Source organism: Buteo buteo, chromosome 22 (assembly GCF_964188355.1).
Source record: "Buteo buteo chromosome 22, bButBut1.hap1.1, whole genome shotgun sequence".
Classification (NCBI taxonomy): Eukaryota; Metazoa; Chordata; class Aves; order Accipitriformes; family Accipitridae; genus Buteo; species Buteo buteo.
The window spans coordinates 14,649,995-14,674,670 of record NC_134192.1 but is presented as its reverse complement, the minus strand read 5'-3'; the positions used below and the strand labels follow the sequence as shown (position 1 = coordinate 14,674,670).

The window sequence follows — 24,676 nt, the reverse complement described above, 5'->3', positions numbered from 1 at the left end:
AAGGAGAAGCTGTCATTGTCCCTGGAGGGTTGCCTCGTTCAGGTAAGCCCCTCGACGCTTTGTATGCAGTGATGGGAGCAGAGGATCTTCCACTCCTTCTTTAGCTGTGAATGCTCATTTAGAGAGAGGAAGTCATTAAGACTAATCAGGCCGTAATCAGCCACAGCCATGGCTATGTGCCGGGTGCCTGCGGTGCACAGGCCCATGCAGGATGCTCTCCGAGGAGACCGTGGTCTCTGGGTCCTGGGAGAGAGCAGGTCCAGCACCAGTCTGCACTGGGGCATGAGGAGCTTGGTGTGGTTGGGGCATGGGGGCTCTGCCTGCCATCCCAATCCCCACACACTGGCAGGAGGGACGGTGCGTCTCTGGCTCGGCATTGCAGCTGTGATTTGGGAATGGGCTTAATGCTTGCTGTAAGGTCATGCCAGTGCTGCAGGTGCAATGGGCTGTGCTAATGCTCACAGCTGGTTTTAACACATGCAAAGATGGGATGGTACAGGGATCCCTCAAGGGCCCTCATTGCAAATCCAACAATATGCTATGGACATATATCGGCAACTTGGGGATGAAAACTTTTAATACAGTGTTTAACAAGTTCAGAATACGTGAATTTGAAATGAAGTTCACAGTTCAGTCTGCAGAAGCTCACTTGGATGGGTCTTGCTGAAGGACTGCTCAGAGGGTGTAATTATTTTTGGGGACACGTTGTGCTTCCGGGCTCCCTCGACCAGGCCCTAAATACCCTCTTGTCACCTTTGCATTAACTGGAATTTAGTATGAGGCTCTGTTGATGGATCTTGGTTTGCTTTTGTCCCACAGAAACATGTTTCTTAACACTTTGTAACTTGGTGTGCACTGGAACTTACTGAATAGAAGAAAATAGGATATTTGAATCCCAGGGACCAAAGAAATCTTTATTTTAACACTGTCCATTATTCACTCTTTTTTTTCTCTGTACATATATATTTGTCTGAGAGGGGGGAAAAAAAGCGTGTGCGTCTTTCAGATGATAATAACTCTTCCTGTGAAAAAAGGAATTGAGTCAATTTTATTTGGTACCACCAGGTCAGAGGGAAGCTACCGGAGCCCAGCACCTCTGCAAATTGGGTCACTTATTTTAGTGGGCTGAGCCTGGAACAGGATGTCTAACTTTCAAGTATGAACACACTGGCCTTAATGGTTTCTAAATGGAAACTTAGACTCCACAGAGCTTCTGTTTGGGGAAGCTTTCTTCCTTCTCCACTGAGTGAAGGCTTTTTCCAGTCCCTATTTAAGCTTACTCTTTAAAAAAAAAAAGGCACCAAAACAAAGATTAAACCCTCAGTAGCTGCTTGTGTTCACATTACACTTTGGGCACTTCAGCAGCTTTGCCAAAGATCCTTGTGACCAGGGACCTTTCAAATCCTGCGTTCCCTGTTTCCGGATGGCTGTGGTGCTTTGAGCCAGTGCCGAGGCACAGCTGAGGGGCAGGGGCTCTGCCGCCGTGGCCCCAGAGCCTGCTCACACCACCAAAAGGGCCCAGTTCTGATGTCTCCCAGAGGCAGCCTGGAGAGGAGGGCTGCTTTGGCCCACGGGCCACCACATTGGCTGGGTGCCAAGCACAGGGGCACGGGCAGTAGCCCTGCCTGGCTAGTCAGGACCGACACGGGGTGTCTGGGCACCTGCAAGCTCCATAGTCCGCCCTGGCAGCATTTCCTATGTTGTTTATGCCATGTTTTGAGGTGTGCAAAAGGAAGGCATGGGGTCAGGCTCAGCCTGTCGCTCCCCTTCATGCAGGCACGCTGTTGGGTGGTGTGTGCCTCCCCCTGCCCAAACAGTGTCAGCCACCAGGTCACTCTTGCAGTGGCTAAGAAAACATGCAAAGAGAGTTACTTTGTCCAGCCAGTTAAAGGGAAGGGAGACTCATCTCTGGCCATGAAATTCTTCAGCTTCCAGAAGTTTCCAGCCTCAGTTTTCTTTTGCTCCCTTTCCCCATCCCAGCCTGTGGGAGCCCTGAGGAATGCAGCTCTCCCTTGGGACTCTGCAGCCCTCTGATGTTCCCAAGTATCTTCCGCTCTGGCCACCGTGTAAAGAGCCTGTGAAGGCAAAAAGAGGTGAGCGCAGGGAGCTGCGAGAAGGGGACCAGCCTCTGGCAGCAGTGTGGTACCTCTCCCCTTGAGAAGGGAAGGGATAGGAAGGCCAAAGCATGGATTTGGTATTAAGCTGTAGGAAAAGCCCTACATCTTGTGGGCCAGCTGGGAGCCAGGCTTCAATCTGGGAAGGGATGTGCCGTGCATAATTTCTTAATGGGAAGTCTGTGAGGTGGCTTCCCTGCACATGGCCAGGTGAAAGCTGAAGGGGTCTGTAGGTGTGCAGGCATCAGGAGTGGGGGCTCAGAGCAGCCTGGAGGGACACTGCCAGCACCTCTCTACTCCATGCACCAGCCCTCTGGCAGGGGCAGAGTTGGGGCTCATCCCCTCCCTTGCCTTCGGTGCAGGGAGCCTCAGGAGCAGGTTTCTGTCCTGCCTTGACCTCAAAACTGCCCACAGGTTGCTGTGGAGGAGCTGTGTCATCTGAGCTGCTTTGGGAGGTGATGTTTTTGGCAGCTATTTGTTGGGATCTGCGTTGGTGCAGGAGGCAGCCCCGGCGCTGGGAAAACCAGTGTCTGTGCGAAGGGCAGGGAAGTCTGGTGTGAAGCAGATGAGAGTGTCGGTGATTATCAGGGTGAGTGGCGGTGAGCACAGGCTTGCCATGTGTGCTACACTGGCAGGACCTGGGCTCACTCCTGTGAAATTAAATCACTGGCTTGGTGCAAACCCACTCCCTGCCCCGTCAGTGGGACCCTGTTGGTGCCCAGGCATCCTGCAGCCGACACCGCTGCCACAGCAGCATTGCACCACTCCTTGGCGTCCCTGAGCTGGTACCTGCATGTTCACAGCTAGCGCCCAGCACTGTGGGATCCTGCCACAGAGCAGCTGCTTTCATAGCTGTAAATGCACAGCTTTCTCCACAGTTTAATACTCTTTAAAAAAAAATAATATCAAAGCAGATGGAGCCAGGCTACAAGCAGCCCACTGTGTCCACCCTGTTTAGATGCTTCTGTTGGGCATCTCCCTGCTTGGCCTCTGGCCCTGAGAGCTTTTAAAAGGATGTAAAGACTAAATTTCACTTATTTCCAGAGCCATTTCCTTTTGAGTGTTACTATTATATCTCGGATGGTACAAAGCAAAGGTTATTAAAAGGCAAATTGACTTTTCACTCTGATCCAATCTGGGAAAGTTGCAGAAACAATGGAGTTAAGTTAGTACTTTGCTTCTCATGCGCTAGTCCAGAGTCACAAATAGTCACCCTGTGCTGTGCATCCCTCACTCCATGACACGTAGGGCACACTGGCCTCCTGCGGAGACCAGTTCTGTGTGTTAGGCCTGGTATTTGTCAGGTCTGGAGGCTCCTGTTTGAGTCCTGTTGCTAGTTAAGATGCAAATGGGTTTATATGTGGGCTCAATCCTGTTGCCATTGGCCTGGGATGTCTGCAGCGCATTTATTCTGTCTGGAGGAGGTACCTAAGTCCTGACCTCTGTGGGCTGGCCCCCATGCTGACTCTGTGGAGGATGTGGAGCTGTTGCAAAGCTTCAGGAATTCGGCTCTGGAGAGAATATCTTGAACTTTCAGTTCAGTCTCCCCACTCAGCTCCCCTGTGCCAGCCTTGAGAGCAGTCCTTGGGGAAATGCCACAGGGCAAGGCTAGACCCTCGGAAGCAAGCTAACGAACCTCCTCTGTTTGCATTTAATTGCAGCTTTTCTTTTGGTTGGAAGTTTTGGAAAATCGTCATGTTTTGCAATTCCTACCTTTGGCCCAGCAGATGACAACAGAAATGGAGGTGAAGGGTGATACCTATAGATGTCTGGGGCTTGGCTGACCCCAGGTGACTGTGTTAGTGCCCCTGGGCTGCTGAGGCCAGTCACCCACTAGAAATACAGCCCAAACTGTGGCGGTCCCTCTCAGATGACTGCCCAGAGGTGATATCTAAAGGTGTTTCTGAAAGGCCGCATCCTACACCTGAGGTGTGTCTGAGTGCTGCTGGCTGTTTTGCTGCTCCCTGCACATGCTGCAGGGGAATTGCTCCAGGCCGGGGGAGGCTGCGGGCTGTTGGGGAGGAGACGTCCCTCCTGCCCTGTGTGCAGACCCGCAGCCTCCTTCTGGCTTTAGCCCCGGAGGCAGTTGCCCCCAGACAGGCTCTAGGCTCTCCTCAGGCCTCTGCAGGGAGCCAGGCCCTCACTGGGGACTGCATGGGGCAGGTTGCTGCCCTCTCCTTTAGCACCTGGGCTGTGGCTGCCACTGGGACCGTCGTGTAGTGCTTGAGCACTGGTGCCTCAACACAGGGGAATGCGAGGCTCTGCTTCTCTCAGCCCCTGTGAGACCAGAGAGCTCTTGAATCCTGACGTTCAAACCTCATCCCCCTTCACCGCTATTTCCTTTGACTCCTGTTGCTGCCCAGATTTTCCCAACAGCTGTCCTCTGCCTCGCTGGCTTTGTGCCTAGATCAATCTCTGCATGTGTGCAGCAACCCCCCTCACTCCCCAAGGTCCTCCTTGAGTCCTACCTTCCCTGCAGCCTCCAGCCGCTGAGCCCAAGGATCTGTGCAGCCCCTTGCGCCTCTGCCTGATGGAGAGAGTTCAGGACACCTCCAGCTCTGCTGGGCTTTGGTGGTCCTGCTGCCATAGGATGAGCACCGTAGGGCTTGGACCTCTTCTCTTTCCATTTGTAAACCCCTCAAGCACAAACAGGGCTTGGTAAATAACAATAGTGTGATGAAGCGGCTTAGATGGAAGAGATCTGACAGCCTCCATTGAATGTGACCTGAATGCACAGCCCTGTTCCTTCTCCTCCATGCATGCAGCAACCCCCTGCTCCTTAGGGCATAAATTACTTACTGTTCCCTATAGAATTGAGGGCATGGTTAATTCACCAGCACGCTCCTGCTGCCCAGCAAAAAATGATGAAGTTCTCTCTTCTCCCTTGGCTAGCAGAGGGCTTGGTACATGTACCTGCCTGACAGAGGGAAGCAGAGGCTTTTCATTTTCAGGCCCTCTGCTTATTTCTGAGTCTTAGATCTTGTGTGACTCTGCAGTAGAACAGGCAAGATGCAAATGTTGGAATGTTTGCAAGTAGAAGTCGGAGCTAATGTCCAAACACATTTCTTGTAGTAGCTGGAATAGCTGGCCACAGGAGGCAAGCGGGGATTTCCTGGTCTGAATTCCTCCTGACCACGTGTGACTTTGTTTTAAGCAGCCACTCACATTCGGCATCTCTTGGGTCCCATCTGGAGCCTGAGTGGGAAATTGTGCTCCTAGCAGTATTTTGAGATGTAAAAATCACTAGTGTGGAATGGCTGTGAAGGATGCTCAGTGCACAGTGAGCAGGCTAGACAAAATATGTCCTTAGGCCTCACCACTGTGTGAGCGAGGCAATGTGATGTGTGATTTGTGGGCTATTAGTAATTCAACAAAGAGACTGCAGTGGGGCTCAGTGGAGGACTCAGGCTGGACCTGCAAAAGCCTCTATAACATTATCATACACAGCACTTCTCCCTGGGTGGGATCCAAAGCATCATTTGTGGGGTTGAATTCATGTGATAAATCATGGGGCACGTGATGGGCTACATTCACTTAGGCTGCCTCTTCTGCATCCTTCCTGGAAACTCATCTAATAACAGCTGGCCTCTGGCACATCAAGGTTCAAACATCCATCGTTTGTTAATTGCTGGCAGTAGAAGTGCTTCTTTTTTGCCTTGAAATGTGGAATCCCTTCCTAGAATTGCACTGGGGACTAATAAAAGCCAGTGCCAGGTTTAATATATGCTATCTCACAAATTATCTGGATTAAATACAAGGACTGTGTACTGCCAGAGAGGGGATATTCCCAGCTTAACATTGCTTCTGGGCTATGGAGATCCCAAGACACTGGACCTGAAAATTGCGATTCTCTTATGTGTGGGGGAAGGGTTTGGCAGGAGTGCTTGGAAGTGGTCATATTTGCCTGAGCTAGAAAATTAATTGCCATAAAAACTATGGTTTTGTAACCAATAGTTACAGCTGCAGGAAAGATCAGAAAGCAGCTGAATAAATCAAATTAACTACCTCCTGCTCCATCCATAGGAGAGCAGAACATTTCAGGGCAAGATTTAAACCGCAATCCAGTTGACCCCTAACTCTCCCACCTACAAAATGAGGAGAGTGGAAAGTCGAGAAATACGATCAACTGAAACAGGAGGTGGTGGGGACTGCCATGCTGGGTTATGAGAGGAGGTTGGTTTCTGTCGGGGGCATATAAACCCAGAGGAGGGCAATGAGGAGGTAGCCTGCTCCTGTGAAGATATCACAGCCTCACAGAGGCCATTGGGCTGTGCAATCCAGCCACCCACGTTACTGGACAGACAGTGGTTCCTGTTAATTGCTGCACCAGCCCACACCTTGACTTGCTTGCTCCTGACCCTGACTGATGTTTCTGATGCCCTAAGGCGGAGCGTTCACCTGTTCACCTCCCCTTGTAGTTCGTGTCTCTTAGCGTTTCCCTACCTCGCTCTGGCTGTTGTTCTCCACACGAGCCTTGGAACGATGATGCAAATCCCGACTCGCCCCTGACCTTCCACTTCTGCGCCACTCGCTGCCACGTGCGGGCGAGGAACGTCGGCCTTGTAATTAATCTGAAATTTCTCGCTCTTTGCCGCTTCTCCCTCACGCTCCCGCTCAGAGACAAACGCCTTCCCCGTGTGCCTTGCCGCAGCAGCCGCGCCCGCAGGGGTTGCTCCCGGGGGCAGGGGCTGCGCTGCGCGCTCCGCGGGGCACCGCGCCTTCAGGAGGTTGCGGCGCTGGACAGCTCCGGCGCGGCGGGACCCCGCGGGCGGCGGTCGGAGCCCCCGGCCGCCCCCGGCCCTTCGGCCACCGGCGCTGCAGCTTCTCCCGGGAGAGCCCCCCTCCCTTTAGGGCCTCGTCCCGGCCTCGTCCTGCCTGCGCTTGCCCGCTGCGCGTGTGTCCCTCCTACCGTGTGCAACGAGGTAATGGGCAGAGGGCAGTCCAGGAAGAGGGGCACCCGGAGAGAGGTTTATGGGGGGCCCTGCGAGAGAGGGGGGATGCTTGTGGTGGCGCGGGGGATGAGCTGAGGCTGCCGAGCAGAGGGTTTACCCCAGAGGTAATGAGGATGAGGGGTCAAACGCTGCCGCCTCCCCCGGGGCGTGGTGGCCCCATGCTCAGGAGGGGCGGCAGCAGCTACTGGAATGTGCCTGAAGGCCTCAGGGCTGGCCTGCTGGCAATATATCCCTCCTTCTATTTCCTAACCCCTCAGTAATGCGAATTGCAAGTAAATTTTGGTGCTGGTGGAATTCTGGCCCGAGGCTGGGAGAGTTTCCGCCTTCCCTGTCTCCTTCCCAGTAGCTGAGGCCATGGGGTGTTTGGGACACACCAGGCCTGAGGAGGGGACCAATGCCAAGAGCCATGCTGTGGCCCTGCTCCTGTCCTAGGGCTGTTGTGCACCTGGAGGAGGGACAAAAGCAGAGCCCTTCCTGAATTACTCTCTTCTGCCTGGCCCGGAGGGCCTGTGGTGGCATAGCCAGGGGAGAGACAGTGCACCACGAAGGGCTGGGTTCATTGCTTAACTTGGTGACATCCCACTTTTGTCTCCTCACAGGCCAACCCTGCTCCCATTATCGTGAACACAGACTCGCTGGAACAAGGGCTCTCTGTAAGTCTCCTGGTTTTGTTTTGCTTCCTTTGAACAAGTGGTGCATTTTCCCTGCCTGGCAGTGCAGGAGAGGCTCCTCCAGCCCAAGAAGGCCCTGGTGAGGTGGCAGAGGAGCCTGATTCCTGTGCCATGTCCCCACAGCACATCTCGCCCCCAAACCTCACTGGGGCTGGGTGATGCCGAGCAGAGCCAAGGCTAGCAGCAAGTGATGCTGGGGACTCCAGCACAGGAAGGGTACAAGGCAGGAGGCACTCAGAGGGTCACACTGTGGGGTAAGCAGGCATCAGAGGAGCAGGGGGAGCTGGGCTGTCTGTGTTCAGCATTACCAACACAGCCATTTCCTCAGTGTCCCATGCAGAGTGGCTGTGAGGCTCTGCTGGGGCATCCCTTTACCTTCCTGCGCTGCCTCAGCCCCCTTTGGCAGCCCTGGCCCCTCAGGAGGGAGGCCGGGCTCTCCAGGCCCTTGCTGGCATTGCACCTGCTGGTCCTCAGGGCAGCAGGACCCATCAGATGCTGCTCCTCTCCCAGTGAAGGCTGCCAGCAGCTGAGCAGTGCTTGGTAACCGTGAGTGTTTGCAGCCACAGTGCATTTGGCACTCTTGGTGTAGTATAAAGCTAATCCTCCTTGGTTTGTTGCAGAGAGGGTTTGCGCGCTGCTGCATCCTTTCCCAGAACATTTGCAAATCATTCCTGCTGGGGGGGATGGACTGAGCAGGGTGGCCAGCGTTGATTTCTGCAGCACTGGCTCTGTGCTTGTGGGGTGCTCCCCTTTTTTTCCCCCAAAGGGAGCTCAGTTGACAGCTTGCCAGGGCTGGGTGCTTTGCACCTGGTTTTCTTCTGATGCAGCAAATTTCAGCTGCCTTACATATTAATGAAGCGGCACCAGGACTCAGAGGTGGGGTTGGTTTGTCTTTGGAGTCGTGGTGGAGGGCTGCAGGTGACTTCTGGTGGTTGAACCTTCCTTAGATCTCAGCCCACAGCCTGTGGTGGGGTCAGTGTGCATCAGAGCTGTGCTGGGCTGGTTGAGCAGAGCTATGAAAAGGAAGGGAAGACCAGCTGAGACCTCTGCCACCTTGGCTGTATGGTTTAATGATGCCTTGGGTGCTGAACCAAAGCCACCTGGCACTGGGGAGGAAGGAGGTGGTGCCTCTCTGTGTGGTGGTCCTGGGTCCAGCAGCCTTGTATGAACGTGGCAGAAGACAGTTGCTGTCCCCAAAGGTTTCCTTCTCCAAATGCATGGCATGGCAGGGTGTTTGTGGGGTTGGAGGCTTCTCGCAGTGTGCTGGGCACCACAGCTGCAAGGCAGTGCCATGTTGCAGCCTGCTCTCTGCACTCACCCGCCTGGTGCCGTTCTACAGGGAACTGGAAAAAGGGCGATGTCTCCTGGAAGGGAAGGACACACCGCAAAGTTGGACTGAGGCAAGTGAGGGGTGTGCTGTGGGCAGGGCAGGGAGGTATTCCTGGATAGAAAGTCTGCTTTCACATCTGTTTTGTACCCTCCCTCCCTTGGAGGAACATTGCCTGCTCACCATTGCAGCCACCAGCGCCACATCCTTTGCCAGGCTCCAGCCGTGCCTGTCACTCCTCCCTGCCTGTGTGCCCAAGGGCAGTGAGAGGTGAGCCCAAGGGCCAAGGACAGGCTCTGTTACCCCAGGCAGGCTCCCAAGCCCTGCAGAAGCCAGCAGCAGGGAGCCCACCCATGGGGCCAGCGGCCGCCTCCTCCCATTACAGTGCATGACACTTTCCTGCCCTCCTGGCTGCCTCCCCCTACCCCATCTCATTAACTCCATATCCCTCCCGCCCCTTTCCTTCCACCTCATTAGCTCCACATCCCCATCTGCCCCTTCTCCCTGTGCCTTGGCTGCAGCTCCTTCTTGCTGTGCTGGGTGGGAGATCCCTTCCTGCAGCCCCTGGGGTGGGTTTGGCTGGGTTTTGTGGGGTGCTTTGTACCCCTGCCAGCCACCAGCATCACCCTGGGGATGGCAGTCTATCCATCCAACCAAGCCCAGCAGCACATGCAGGGGGGGGAATGCCCTGTGGCGGTCAAAAGGAAGGTGCAGGTTGTGGCTATTGTCTGCTGGGTGGAGCAAGGACCACCAGCCCCATGCCCAGGCATGTGCCACCAGCGGGGTGCCCAGAGGGGCCTGTGCCCAGGGCAGGGGAGACACCTGACTTTGGTTCCTCTCAGCCTCCAGTCTGGAAACCCTCTTGCCTTCTACTTCATATCATACCAGCACAGAAACGAGCCCTGCTTCGTCCTTTCCTTCTCTGGGGCGCTGGGCTCCTCACACTCCAGGGAAAACACCCCAAAACCTCCCATTTGGCTGTTTCCCAGATCAGCAAAGGAGCCACACCAGGGCTTGCTGCAGAAGAGCACACCAAAATGGCAAATCTGGAAGCATGGTTTTTTACAAACCTGAAAGCTGAAGCCTGTTGGTACAGTATGTATTTGGAAGGGTTAAAGTCACATCTTCCAGTCTTTAATTACTTAACTATTCAATGCTTTCCTTAATGATAAACAGATGGATGTAGTCTAGTTCCTTCCTGTTCTAGCTCCATTGATTGCATTGGACTAGCTGCTGGGCTGAATTTGGCCCCGGCTGTTTATCAAGAAGTCTGCTCCACATTTCAATCTCTCTGTCCACCCACCTCCATCCCCAAGAGCATGTGGCACCAGCAGCACTGTAAAGTACGAGCTGCAGCACCGGGTCCCGCTCACCACCAGGGCCAGGGCTCAGCTCTGCTGCCTGCAGCTTGTGCAGAGCCCAGCACCCCCAGGGTGTAAAACCCCAAATAAATCCTTATAAAATTCCTGCTGTAGTAAAAGCATCCCTTGAAAGGTAAGGACAGGAGCCAGGGGGGATCACCCATGCCAGCTCCAGGTTGTTGCTCACAGTTTCACCCCTTGGTGTATTTTGCCCAGCAGGTCCATAGCAGGGAGATGGAGCATCCAAAGCACAGTTCCCATGGCAGATGGGGTCTCTGCGTTTCAGAGCTGTGTCTCTGAAGCTGAAACAACTTCTTGCTGTCCAAGGCACAGGCGACTACTGCCAGGCAGTCACAAAGTGAGCAGGGTGGGTCACTCCGAAGTCCTTGAGGAGTGGAAGATTTCATAGCCTGGGTCCTTGGAGCCTTCCTTTGGTGCCCCACTGCCTGGCAGTGAGGTGCCACCACCTCCTCAGCCTCTAGAAGCCAGGTCTGAGGAAGGCAAGTGCTTCCCAGCCCTGATCCTGGTCAGTAAGCACCATGGGAGCTCCGGGCTCTGCCACCAGTGAGCACAGAGGCAACCTCCTTGTGCAGCGCTGACTCTGCTGCCAGGGGCCCCAGCCACGGTCACTGGTGGAGTGCAGCAGAGATGGCCACCATGGTCCAGTGCCTTTGAGCAGGGCAAAACTTGCTTTTAAGCCTGAAAAGAACCAGAAAAAATCAAAACTAAACTGCCACTTTGGTCCCAAGCGCTGGTGGTGGAATGTCCCACTGCCAGTTCCCACAGATGGCGTGGCTGCGGAGCCCTCCCAGCTGTGTGCTGGGGCTGTCAGGCTTCAAACCCCTTCCCTCTGCCCAAGCTCAGCAGACTCATCTCTGTGACCCTCTGGCAAAAGGCTGGCCAGAAATATGGCATTTATTTACTCTGAGCACAGGGCCAACACCGTGGGCAACTCATGCAAGGGGGTTGAGGCCAGGGGTTAGCTGGAAGCGAGTTGTTAGCTCTTGGTGCTGCGTCAAGACAGCGTGGATGCAGGGAGGTGAAGGGAGGGAGCTCTTGACCTATTTTCTCCGGGCCCCCTGCCATGTGCAGGCAGAGACAGCTCTCCCTTGCCAGCACTACCCGTGCCTGTGCCAGCGGGGAGGTGCCCATCACACCCGCTGCCCCAGCAGGGGCTGCTCTCCTTTCCCCTTGCTGGGGCAGGTGTGGGGCATTGCCAGGCGCCCTCCTCCCCCTGGTCCGGCTGGCACCGCCGAGGGCTGACTCTCCAGCCTTCACTCTTTTCATTATGTCAGTACACGGCTGCTCCACCACCAAGTCCCAGTGCCTGTCCCCATCGCGTCCTAACCACAAGATATGTCCTAGATCCTCCTCCAAAAGTGGCTGCAGGCAGTATTATCCTTCCTGTAGGTTAGTTCCTCTTGCAGTCTGGTGGGCTATTTGGGTTGAGTTTGAGGAACCCCATCTCAGTCTCCTAAATTGCCCCCCTTTTTTTATTTTAAAAAATTCAAAAACCCCAAATCCTGACTCTCTAGCAAGTTGCAAAGTCCGTTCCACGTGCGCTGGTGCGGTGTTGGCCGGCGGAGCCGGCAGACAGCTTGCAGTAGCTCTGGAAGGTGTGTGCTCTTCTGTTTATCAAATGAGTGTTAACTCTGCAGCCTTCTGTTGATGATTTAAATGTCATCATCACTAACTATTTCCTTGCTGCTCAAAACACAAAAAGGAAGTGAAGGCCAGTGAAGGGGGTCTCTTCCTGAGCTCTCAGGTGAGCTTATTGTGTGGGAAGGGCTTGGAAAAAAAATACCCTTACTCTTTTCCATGAGAAATCAGACAGTGCTTAGGATCAGATAAGCTAGGAACAGCTAATTAACGCCCGACACCCCCATTGGCTCTGCAGGCATTACATGGAGAGGCAGGAGCAGGGTGGGGTGTGCTCTCCTTGCCCAGGTGTGGTGGAGCCAGGCATCTCCCCACCAAGCCCGTAGCACTGAGATGGTCCCAAACAGGAGCTGGGGAGGAGCACAGGGCACTGGTGAAGGAGAGTGGGAACAGCCTACAGCAAAGCCAGGTCACAGCAGCTCCAGTGGGTACCACGGGGAGGTTTTGCCGTCAGTGAGTGACTGGTATTCAATTTTCCGACGCTGGAACGTTTGCTTTGTTGGCTTGTTCCCTTGGTTACGTGGTATATATTAAGTTCTCCATTTGGCTTCCTTATGCAATTAACTGGCGTTCTGTTGCATGGATTTTGGAAACATAATCAGATCTAAAACTTCATGGTCAGGCCTGGCTGACCCCGGCGTGCACGGCCAGAGCAGGCTGCTCCCAGCACACACCACGCTGGGCGCGAACCAACACCGCTTGCTTTCAGGGAGCAATGCAAAACACTGCTCAGCATTGGCAGCCCTGAGATTTGCAGAGCAGGGATACCCCAAACTCACCTGCCTGGCAGCAGGGTGCCTGATGGGGTTGCATGCCGGGGTGTCTCTGAGCCCCGGGTGCTTGCCAGCAGCGGCCGCTTGCTTGGCGGGGCTCGCGCACTGCTGGCTCTCTCCGCGGCTCACAGATTGTCAAAGTTTTCTGCACATCCCCATCCTGTAGGTATGTATGTGCTGTTCCTCTGCGGCCGTGGGTGTGCATATGGCTGGCTGTGTGGCAACTGTGTTGAATGCCAAAGCAGAGAGGACAATGTGTGTAGTAGCGAAGGGTGCCAGGAATCCGAGTTGCTGGAAAGCCGGGGAGAGGCGACGCCGCGCCCCACGCACCAGGCTACCAACTGCGGAGACGAGATGAGCCCGGAGGCTGTGGCGAGGGAGGCTGTGAGGGCGGCACGGACCAGTAAGCCAGCTCCCCTCGGGATTAGTCAGTACGGTAGGACACGAAGAGGGAAGGGCAATCCGTAGCAGAGGGGGAGCCTGTGGTGAGGGAAGCGATGCCCCACCTGCCTGTGGGAGCATGGCCCAGAGCGGTGCTGTGGCAGGAGGTGGCATCAGCCACATGTCCCTTTCCCGACAAGGCTGTCGGGGATCCTGCTGTGGGTTAATCCCACCACTCCTGGTGCTTTTCTGCAGAGGGGTCCTGTTCAAGAGCTGACCAAAGCCTTTCCCAATGTGCTGGGAGGATCAGAGCATCCTAATATTAGAGCATCTGGATGTCTCAACCCCAAAATGTGCCCTGAAATCTTCCCACGGTTGAGAGGCACCAGGCATGGAGCACATCTGAGGAGGGACAACCCTCTCAGCCTGTGTTCCCTGGAGGCTCCATCCTGTCTCTCCACTCCAGACTCTCCCCAACATCATCCTTCTTGAAGCACGGTACCCACAAGAGGGTGTGGGATTGCTTTGGCCTCACCAGGGCTGAACCAGGCAGGGGGTAAGGATGTGAGTGTCACAGGTGGCACAGCCCCATCCTAGATCCTGGCATGCAGAACTGCTCTTCCACCTGGGCACGTGATTATTCCCACTTAGAAAAACTCCTGTTTCCTCTTCCTACCTATAAATAGGGCCTTACAGCTATCTCACTGAGTTTCCTTCCGTGGTGTCAGATGATGGCTTTAGCATAAATGATGTTTCCTGTCCTCTACATCTAACAACCCAGCACTGTGGGGTTTTGGAGGATGGCTGGGCTGTGCCTCCACAGGAGCGGATAGCAGGGAGCTGGGCAAGCAGGACACAACCGGCACGCTGATGCCAGAGAAGGGGACCTGTGTCCAAACGAAGCCACAGCAGCTCCAGTTTGGGTTACAGAGTGTGTACAGAAAGTGGCTCCATACAATCCACAAGCCACCAATTAATGGTGGATGTAAAATCCACATGAGGAGCCCTGCATGTTGTCCAGGGGCCGCAGGCAGAGGCAGGGCTGCATGATGGGAGAGGCGTTTGCCTGCTGAGCCCCGCCACCCTGGTCCCGCCGCCTCTGCCGTGCCGTGCAGACCTTGCTGCATCCTGTCCCTTGTTTCCCAGAGTGACTCAAATTGTAGGTTGAGTCCAGTCCTCTCTAAAATTGTTGCTGTTGAGTGTAACAGCTCTGGATGTTCCAATATCCAATTGCTTTGCAAATCTTGCTAAATTTTAAACCTTGGCAGCTGTTTATGGCCTGATCCTGATGACCTGGAGTGAAACTGCTGCCTGATTTTCCTGTGCCTTGTTGCTTATGGGGAAAATGGAAGTTTTTGACCTGTACATTTACCTTTTCTTATTTTTGAGCCTACAGTTGCAGCCCTTTTGTTTCAAGATATTTTGTTTCCCAGAGCCCTGTTTTGACACTCTGGGTATGGGAGATTTTTAACCGTGGGGATCAGTATGGTTTACAGCATTGAGACAGGCTACACCATTCTTTTTATATAAGGGCATCACAATGTTTTCCCCTCTTACTGTGGCCCACACTCGCACCTCTTTTCCTATACACCCAACTAATTTGGTAGAATACATTATTCTGAATTCCCTGTTAACACAGTCATGCTACTAAAAGATTTAAAAGATATAAGCTGCTAAAGGTGTTTATTATGTTATTATGTACAGACTTTTTTTTGCTTTAAATGGACCGACCCCTTCCTGCAGCAGTGAATTCCCAAGGTTAATTACATGCTGTGTAACAAAAGCATTATTTCTTTTTGTGCCTTTGGTTGTGTTCCTTTTCATGGCTGAAGAAATGAGCCGGGAGAATAAAGGCTTTGCGCTGAAGTGCATTAAAGTCAGTGGGCTTTGGCTCATGCCCAGAAAGAAAAGCAAAGCAGTGCACAGTTTAATTTCAGGGCAGGCTTGAGCGATTGCGTTTAAGTTTTTTTCAGCAGTGATGGTGCAGCTTTTAGGTTGCATTCTCAATATTTAGCTATCAGAGGGGAAAAGCAAATCCCCCCGGGACTGGCACAGAGCCATAACCTGCTGTCTCCCTCTCCCCAGGTGAACGGCAGTGATGGGATGTTCAAATACGAGGAGATCGTCTTGGAAAGGGTAAGTGCTCTTTACTCACCCGCCAGCAGCCTTTGCTGCTTCTTCCCACTCGCCCTCCCACCGGTGCAGCTGGCACCCTCTGCATCCCCACGCCAGCTGATGGGAGAGGTTGGTCTCTGCTCCTCGCTCTCTCCAGAGGCTTCTGGGGGTGTCGCGCTTGCCTTCCCTGCATGGCCCCCACAGCACAGGGAGAGGTGGGCTTGCTGCCCCCCCCACCCCCGCAGACCCCTCCAGAAGGGAGGGAGGAGGGGCTTCTCCCTCGCCTCCCTCATTCACACCCTCGCCCCCACAAACCCACCAGCACGGAGCTGGGAGGGAGGCTCTTTGTCACTGCCTTTGCCGGAAAATGGAGGTGCAGGGAGCTCTGCTCATGCAGGCACGTGAGCAGGTGCACCCCACAGCCGGGCATGGGGGAGCGATGCGTCTCCACCACCGGGCTCCCCATCACTCCCAGGTACACAACCCGGAGATGCTAAGCAGCAAGGACGGTTTTCTGGTAAACCAGACCGCAATGGGGGGTGTTGCTGCTCAAGCCTTTTCTTGTCTGTTGGCAACACAGAGCTGAATGGTGTGCACCACACTGGCCATGGCTAAAATTAGCTCCTCCCGTGGATGAGGCTTATCCAGGGGTGAGCCAGCACCACACAGGGCAAGGAGGGCTTTCCTCTGGTGCCCAGGGAGCAGCAGGGATGGAAGGATGGCAAAGGAGTGGGAGAAGCTGGCCCAAGATTTACCCCAAGAGGTGGGCACAGCCTTGCTGAGTGGGGATGGCTGGGGTGGGGTGATGGCTGCAGCATTCCGTGGCACACCTTGCCTCCTCCTCGCTGACGTGCCGGGTTGCTCGGCCTCGCCACGTGGCCAGCATCGCAGGGGAAGACGCATCACTCGTTTTTCTGTTCCTCTCTGCCTTTAGTCATCTCCCTCCTCCCCTTGGCTCTGCATCATGGAGGTGGGTGGACGGAAGGTTATCTGGGGCTGCCGCCTCACCCACCGCTTCCCCAGCGTGGCTGACGAAACCAGCCCAGGAGATGCTTCCTTTTTGAGCTGAGCGCTTCTCACTCCAGGCCCAATTTAGAGGCAAAAGCCTTGTTTTCAGGGATTCTTCAGAGCATCCTCTGTCCTCGGCCCACAGCGGGAGTCGGGGGGAGCTGGCAGGGTTGCACGGAGAGGCAGCACTCATTGCTGCCCCCATTTCAAAGCCTCAGGCAGCTATTCCCTCTCCAGCAGTGAGAAACCATGAGGGAATTTCAGTGCTTAGCAGCCAGGGCCAGCATGGGCCATACCCATGTCCTTCGCCTTCATCTGCTCCCCAGTGGGATCCAACAGCCCTGTCTTACTGCAGGAGAAGCACCCTGGTGCCTGTGGGTGAGGCTGTCTCCTTGCTGGGGTGTTTGGCTCCCAGAGATGACCTCAGTGTACCCCAGAATTGCTGATCTGTCACTGTTATTAATCCTCATTGTAAAGACAAGGGCAAATGCAGCAGTGTTTTGGGGGCAGTAATTGAGGAAACACTGTCTGCAGAGGGACATGGCTTTGGGTTTACCCACCATACATATGTCCACAGCAGGAGCTGCCCCTGTGTCTATATCAACCCTGATGCCAGCTAAGAAATCCCTTGAACTCCATTTCAAGGTTTATCAAAATAAAATTAAAGACCTCCTGGATCATTTCCAGGTTTTGTAGCTAGCATCAGAGCATACTCTTCCAGACAGGCACAATGAATGGCTGGAGACCATTTTGCACAGTGTCACCTGCCTTGCTGGGGCCTGGCTGGGTCTCTGGTGACAGTAAGCAGCTTGTTTGAGCTGGGCACAGGGTACACCAGAATCCAGCTTAGAGAAAGGAGAGCGGCCTCAGACCTTTCACCATGTAGTGCCTCCTTGTCACACGCCGGCCAAATCCCAGCCAGCAGGAGAGCATCTGGAAGCATTGCATAGTGAGAGGCATTGGTGGCTCCCAGAGATACCACCTGCTGTGTCATGAATGGCATAAAGTCAGAGCAGAGACCTCTGCTTTGCTGCAAGAGCTGATGCTGATCCCAAACTGCTGGGGAGAAGCACAAGCCCCAGCTGGCTGCGGTGCTGGATGGTCCCAGGGAGCCTGACCTCTGGTGTGGCCCTCCTGGCCACAGGTCCCCCAGAAGGGCAGAGCTCCCCATCACCTAACACTGAGCACTGGGGCCGTGGGCAGCCGTGAGAGCGCTTGGCCCGAGCCTGTTTGTGTACGAAAGAGGCGGGCGCAATAGGATGTGACTAAGTGTCAGCTCTTCCGCATGAGAAAACAAGGCAAGGAGCCATCTGATTTTCAAGGCAGAGCAGAAAAAGCAGGAATTGTCCACTTGCATCAAGCACGGAGCTGGAAGCAGCACCTGTGAGTGTGCCACTAATGGGGATCCTACAAGCGGGAGAGGCGGTGCGGGGCCACGGCTACTCATCCTGGGATGCTGCCGAGATGGAGCTGGAGATGTGGCACAGCCCCTGCATTTGCCCCGGGTAGACTTCAGCAGGATGAAGCTCAAGTGATGCTCAAAGCATGTCTGGGAGAAAGAGGAGGCAGAACTGGATACCCTGCTCCATTACGACAGTCCCCTCCACCCAATCCTGCAAATTTTGGCATCAGCACTGCTGGTTCCTGGCTTGGCTCCTTGCCAGGGGCTGCATCCCAGGGGGCAGGGGTGGGATGCTGGTGACTGGCACAAGACTGGCTGTTCTGTGTGGGCTGCAGCATCAGTGTCTCCTCCTGGGGAGCAGCCAGCAAGGGGAGGTTTTCTCCACCAAGGACCACCCCCTATTCCCCCAGCTTGCCGCCTGCCTCAGAGTCTCTCGGTGCAGACGCGGCGGCGAGGGAGGTCCTCAGCGGCTCCCACTCTCCCGCTCCATCTGTTCAGTGCTCTGTGCTGCTGCACCGAGCGCCTCGGCTGATGAGCACTGGCCTCCTCTCTGGCCATGCATCCCTCTGCCCCCTGAGCCGGGCACCCTGGGGTGCAACAGATGCTGTAAGGGCTCCCACGGCCCGGGCAGCCGTGGCTAGAGGGGGAACTGCTTTGGGAGGTCCAGCAGCAAGTGGTTGCCCATGGGGAAAAGACGCAGGGTTTGATTTTCTGCAGGGTAACTCCGGCCTTGGCTTCAGTATAGCAGGAGGAATCGACAACCCCCACATTCCAGATGACCCGGGTATCTTCATCACCAAAATCATCCCCGGGGGAGCAGCAGCCATGGATGGCCGTCTGGGGTGAGTACCCAGCCAGGGCAGCAGCCCCATCAGGGTGTTACCCAGAATCTCCCCAGAGACCCTCTAGGCAGCTCCTGCCCCCCTACCCTGCCATGGTCCCTGGCCCTCCCCGGTCCCTTCCCCCCAGCCAGGTCCCCTCAATGCAGGGATGCCCACGGTCCCCAGCCACCAGCCTCCTGTCTGCAGCCACCCCTCCTCCCTTCCCTATGCCAGGCTCCAGCTCCCATGCTTCCACCTGCAGCCTGGGGCACAATCCACCCTTTCCCCTCATCTCCCATTTCCACCAGGTTCACACGGTGGGGACCAACCCCACTGCCTCTCTCTTCAGAAGGGACCCTGCTCTCACCCTAGCAGGGCAGGATCTGGCCAGCTTGAGCAGTTTTCCTTCACACAAGGGTCCGCGTGGCTGGAGGAGGGTGGCAGAGGTGTCCAGAGGAGGGTGGTACAAGCTGGTGATTTCCGAGGGGAGCTCAGGGCCACCCTGTGCCCACAGGGTGAATGACTGCGTGCTGCGGGTGAACGACGTGGACGTCTCCGAGGTGGTGCACAGCAAAGCTGTGGAGGCCCTGAAGGAAGCGGGCCCCGTGGTGCGGCTTGTGGTGCGCCGCCGGCAGCCCCCGCCAGAGACCATCATGGAGGTCAACCTGATGAAGGGCCCCAAAGGTGAACCCTTCACTCTGATTGCAGGACCAGGGTGCCCCGCTGCCCCACGGGATGGTGTGGGGTGACCCCTCAGTGTGGGATGCCACAGGGTGCATGGCAGCATCACGGGGATGTGAGATGCAAGTTGGCACTGCCATGGTGCAGAATGCTGCAAAGTGGCCCAGCAGCATGGGATGCTATGGGGCACAGGGTGTCGGAGAGCTCCATGGTGCAGGGCGCGGTGGCTGGGCTGTCCCTGCACGGCAGTGGGGTAGCCCATTGCCTGCCAGGTTTGGGGCAGGGTGGGAAGCCCAGTGAGGCAGAGGGACTGTGTTGCCAGCCTGGGGCTCCATCCATCCGTCTGTCCCTCACCCCTCACCTGTGCTCTCACTCCTCCTCAGGCCTGGGGTTCAGCATCGCAGGGGGCATCGGGAACCAGCACATCCCCGGGGACAACAGCATCTACATCACCAAGATCATCGAGGGAGGTGCTGCCCAGAAGGACGGGCGCCTGCAGATCGGGGACCGGCTGCTTGCGGTAAGCCCCATGCCCGCAGCTGGCTGTGAGGTGAAGCTGGGCAGTCTCCACCATGCAGCGGTGCCGATCCTGAACCCCAGCACCCCTCCTGCTGGCAGCCCCATGCCCCTTCTCTGGGGTCCCCTCTGGGACAGTGCTGTGGCAGGGACAGGCGCAGCACCAGCTGCAGGCGGGAGGGCCAAACCCATGGAGATGGGACCCTGTCTCCAGAGCTTCTGCAGCACCTGCCCTGCAGGAAACTGCTCCGCTCCTGCAGGGCTGCATTGGCCTCTGCCCTCCTGCCTGCCCTCCTGCCTGCCCTCCTGCCTGCAGCCATATTACCCAGCCCCTTCCCTCCGGCAGGTGAATAACACGAACCTGCAGGACGTGCGGCACGAGGAGGCAGTGGCAGCCCTGAAGAACACCTCTGACATGGTGTACCTGAAAGTGGCCAAGCCCGGCAACATCCACCTCAACGACATGTACGCGCCCCCCGACTACGCCAGCAGTACGTACGCCGCCGGCCACTGGCGCAGCAGCCCGCACCGCAGGGCTGGGGGGAACAGAGCGTGCTGGGGCGGCCAGCAATGCTAGGCTGGTCTCCATGTCCATGTTGCAAACGGATTTCTGCTCCTGATACCCTTCTCCTCTCCTGCAGCCTTCTCAGCCTTGGCTGACAACCACATAAGCCATAACTCCAGTCTGGGCTACCTGGGCAGTGTTGAGAGCAAGCCTGCCTACCCCGTCCCTCCCCAGGTGACTCCATCGCGGTACTCGCCCATCCCTCGGCACATGCTTGGGGACGAGGACTTCACCAGGTGAGTACCAGGCATGAGCATCCTTAATCCCTGCTCCTTCTCCTTCCCTCTCTTTCCGTCCCTGGCTGCTTGACCTCATCCCCACTGCCAGTGCAGAGCCTCGGCCGAAGCCCGTTTGTGGGTGCATGGTGCAAAGCCTGGGGCCCCCACAGTGAGCTCCCTGCTCACCCCCACCTGAGACCAGCCCTGCTGTGTCGCTCCCTGGCTCGCTGCATCCCCCCCTTCCCTGTTCTCCCTCCTGCTCCTCCCTGAGCCTTGCTTTGTTCTCTTACCTGTTTTACAATACCTGGAATACAAGGTGTTCCCTGCCTTTACGGTGCCATCTGGTGCCAGCACTGCCACAGCCTCCCAGGCTGTGAGCTGGTTGATCCCGAGCAGAGCTGTGCTGGGAGTGAGGCGGGGGGGCACAGCTCTGGGTACAAGTGGGGCTTCTCCTCCCACACTCCCCAAGCCCAGCATCACGAACCACCTGCACACAGGTGTCATTTCAGCGGCCCCCAGCCCTGGGCTTGACAGCCTCCTGCACGGCCCCCTTTTCCCCACTAGCATCATTTATGCTGCATGAGCAGGTTTCTTTCCTGAACCCAGGAAATAAAGAGGAGCGCAAATGAGATGCTCTGAGCCTGAACATGGTGTAAAACTTCTCCAAAGCCTCATGCTGAGGATGGGAGAGCAAAACCTGGTTGGTCCTGCTCTGCTTGCCTGAGCTCACAGCTTTCCCTCTGCTTGCAAAGCCTCGGGGCCAGTGCTGAGCCTGCAATGGGTTTAGTATCCACAGGGCCAGGGCTGTAGGGCTCAGGCTGTATTCTTAGGACTGACACTCGGGTTTAGGCTTAGTGCTGGCTCTGTGGTTAGGAGGAAGGTCACAGGCTGATTTCGGGGTTGCGTTTGCAGTGGAAGATGCCATAGCCTTGGCTGGAATTGTCCCATTCTGCAGGGTGCTGGCAGATGCCAGAGCAGGAGACCCTGACTTGCCATCCGGCATCAGGTCCGCTGTCCTCCTGGAGAGTGGCTGCACTCACCTTCGTCACGGGGATTTCTTGCTTCCTGGTGCTTGGCCGCAGCCAGGTGCCTCAGCACACCATGACCTGTGCAGCACTGGCCTCTGCCTGAGCCAGGTGTAGCAACTCCTGTGCTGTCAGGGCACTGGGAGATAATGCCACACGCAGGAGTAGTGCTTTCTGCCATTACATTGCACCACAGAAGGGACTGAGTCCCAGCACTCAGAAAACGCTCCACCTGCCTCTCACCAGGGACTCCGGTCCCATCACGGTGTCCTTTCCTACACGCACCAACGTCCTCATTTGCGGGCCAGAGAGTAGAGAGAGCAGCCCAGCCCGGGCTGGACACAGCCCGGTGACCATGGCATAGCGATGGCTCGGCAGTGGCTCGGCGGTGACTTGGCAGTGGCCCTGGTGCAGCACGTGCTGGTGGCCGCTAGAGGATGGTGCTGCCTTGCGGAGGTCCCCGCTGCAGGCAGGCTGGCCCCTCTCAGCCACTGTCCCCAGCCACAGCTCCCTGCTCCCCACCAGATTCGCAGTCTGAGGTGGGCTCAGCACCTCCCTCATCCATCCCAGGGCAGCACTGAAAACCTCATGTGGACCACCGACCCCCCCAGGACAGCTTCATCGCTGTGGATCTTTTGGCTTGTGCGTCACCAAGATTGTGTACTAGGACCAGTGTGGTCCAAATGCATCTTGCTGGTGTGGGAAAGGCATCGACTCCCCTGAAAAAGCAGCTGTCTCCCAGGAGGCTCCTGCCAGCCGTTCCCCAGGAGAAGCAGAGGTCCTGGCCTGGACCCAGTATCATGCCACTTCCCCTTCTGTGGCCACAAGTGCTGCTGCAGATGTGGACGTGGCTCCGGTGACCCTCATGTCCCGCAGCACCTAGGGCTGGGGACCAGAGCATCTGTTTTCCAATAAGCTCCACCACTGCAACCCAGACCCGGCACAGCCCCACAGGATCCCTGCAGTCACTCTGTGCCGATATCCCAGTGTTAACCCTGCAACGTCCAGTGTGGGATCTGCCTTCAGGATCTATGTCCTGCCTCCTGGGATGAGGATGGAAGCGGAGAGTGCGTGTTATAACTGAGACCTGAAATGTAACTGTCTGGGGCTTCATATCCTCTCCTTGGTTCCTGTAGCGTCTCTCTACCTTTCACCAAACCGTCTGGTCCTCATGAATGCTGGGGATGCTTCCCCCAGGCCAAGCTGGGGTGGTCATTGCTGCACTTTGCTTGGGCAGCAGCAAAACACAAGGGGCAGAGCAAGTTCATCAACTGGTTGGAGGTAGGGTTTGCAGACCCAGAAGTCTGACCTATTTCTTCCCCTGGGAGAGCTCTAGCCCCAGGCATAGCTTTGCTGCAGAGGGACTGATGGCTGCAGCCCTGCCAGCCCCCTCACAGCCACCCCAGAGCCAAGCGCTGGTGGCAATCTGAGGACTTGGGGTTGAGCCTTTTTTGACCCCAATGGCATTTCCATGGTGTTTCCCTGGCCTCCTCCTGGTCCTGGTGCATCCCAGCCCTGCACTATGGTCCAGCCAAGTCCTGAGCTCTGCTTAGCTCAAAGCTCAAATGTATCCAAAGGCCATAAGGATAAAGCAGGTATTTTCTGAAGGTCACAAGGTAGATTCAGCCTCTGGCCCATCAGAAATGCGTAGCTGGAGTTATGACTCTGCTGTACCTCTGCATCTGAAGGCAAGGGGCTGTGGCAATGCATGATGTGTGTGGAGCTGCAGGCATGGGGAGCTGGGCTGCGAATTTGTCCTTGCTTGGGTTCTCCCCTCAGTCAGGGCCATGCTGTCCATGCCTCCAGGGGCAGGAAGGAGTTAAGTCTAGCAGAGCAAAGGCTGTGTTCTTTCAGTGCTTCTATAAAAAAAAAAACTGTGTGTGGGTCAGGGAAGCTGGGCCCTGAAGCCAGTGAGAGGCAAAGACAGGCAGCACAGGCGGGCTGTGGTGCGATGCATTCAGAACATTCCTGCCCCTCACGCCTCCCGGCCAGCGCTGCCAGCAGAGCCTGCCATGCCACAATGTTCACCGTCAATGTCTCATCATCCATGTCCTACAGGGGACAGCCGTCCCTGTCCCCTTCCAGGCAGCAGCGAGGCCAGAGGAGCAAGTGTGACCAGAGGTAGGGGACTGGGATGCTGCTGTGCCTAGTGGGAGGCATGGGGACAGGGAGAGGAGCAGTTGGGAGAGCCGGGAGGGTCAGGCTGTGCTGAGCCCAGGGTCTGGACAGGGCAGGAGCCCACCAAGACCTTCTTGCAAGGCATCCTGCACTTCTGTCTGTCCATCTCCTGTTCCTATTGCTCCTTATAAGGTGGTTGCCTGAAGCTAAGCGACATTCAGCCCATCAGGACTCCCCCACAGGAAAGGATGGTGGGACACTTTTCCTGGGGTGCTGGCACGTGTCCCTGGAGGTAAATTCTGCCACCTGCATCCATGAAAGCATCAAAACCTTCCCCCATCCGCCCAGGTGATGGCTGTGATGCTCCAGGTTGGCCCTGGAGGCTGAATAAGATGTTTTCTTGCGAGAGTGGCCTGGGAGCACGCTGCCAGGCTGCAGGGCTTTGTGCTGACTGCTCAGCCAAACTTTATTCCCCTGGGTCCCTGCTCCACTCATGCCACATGAGCCCCACTCCTTCCCCCGCTGTCGCTGGCAGCCGGGGGGGCCAGCTGGCCCAGCCCCCACTGGTGCCCCAGGGTCCTCTTAGCAGAAGTCTGCTGGCGTTTTAGGGTCCACCATGGGTGCTCTCGGACAGTGCCATGTCTGGGGCTCCAGCATCTCTCCTGCTGCACCCCAGAGATCTCCCTCTGCTCCCCAGCAGGCGCAGGGTTGATCAGGCTGCTGAGCTCACTGGCAGGTCCTTGGTCATTGCAGTACCTGCTGGAGCACCCGGGATCCAGCCAGTCACCACAGCGGATACATTGATGGTCCACAGTGTCATGTTGGCTGACAATCACTGCCAGCCTGTGCTAATTGTCTGGCATCGTTTATTCCTTCTTATTTTAATCCAGTGCTTGAGCTGGGAGCTGCTTTTATTCCCATCAGACTTCATTTTTTTTTCCAGATGAAAACTGATGCAGGATTTTTGCG

General features: G+C 56.0%; 1 protein-coding gene across 5 annotated transcripts in view; it reads left to right on the top strand.

Annotated features, from left to right (window-relative positions):
- Positions 1-24,676, top strand: part of DLG3 (discs large MAGUK scaffold protein 3) — an 80,870-nt gene that overhangs the window by 32,050 nt on the left and 24,144 nt on the right. For 4 of the 5 annotated variants that reach the window (XR_012653962.1, XR_012653961.1, XM_075054024.1 and 1 more), the window contains exons 5-11: positions 7,666-7,719; positions 15,324-15,374; positions 18,481-18,605; positions 19,099-19,268; positions 19,649-19,785; positions 20,128-20,272; positions 20,423-20,582. Coding sequence is in view for 3 of the 5 variants with exons in the window: in XM_075054024.1 (XP_074910125.1) it covers positions 7,666-7,719; positions 15,324-15,374; positions 18,481-18,605; positions 19,099-19,268; positions 19,649-19,785; positions 20,128-20,272; positions 20,423-20,582 (842 nt within the window). In the remaining 2 variants the exon portion in view is untranslated. The remainder of the gene's footprint in view (positions 1-7,665; positions 7,720-15,323; positions 15,375-18,480; positions 18,606-19,098; positions 19,269-19,648; positions 19,786-20,127; positions 20,273-20,422; positions 20,583-24,676) is intronic. The other variant, XM_075054025.1, reaches the window with a different exon arrangement.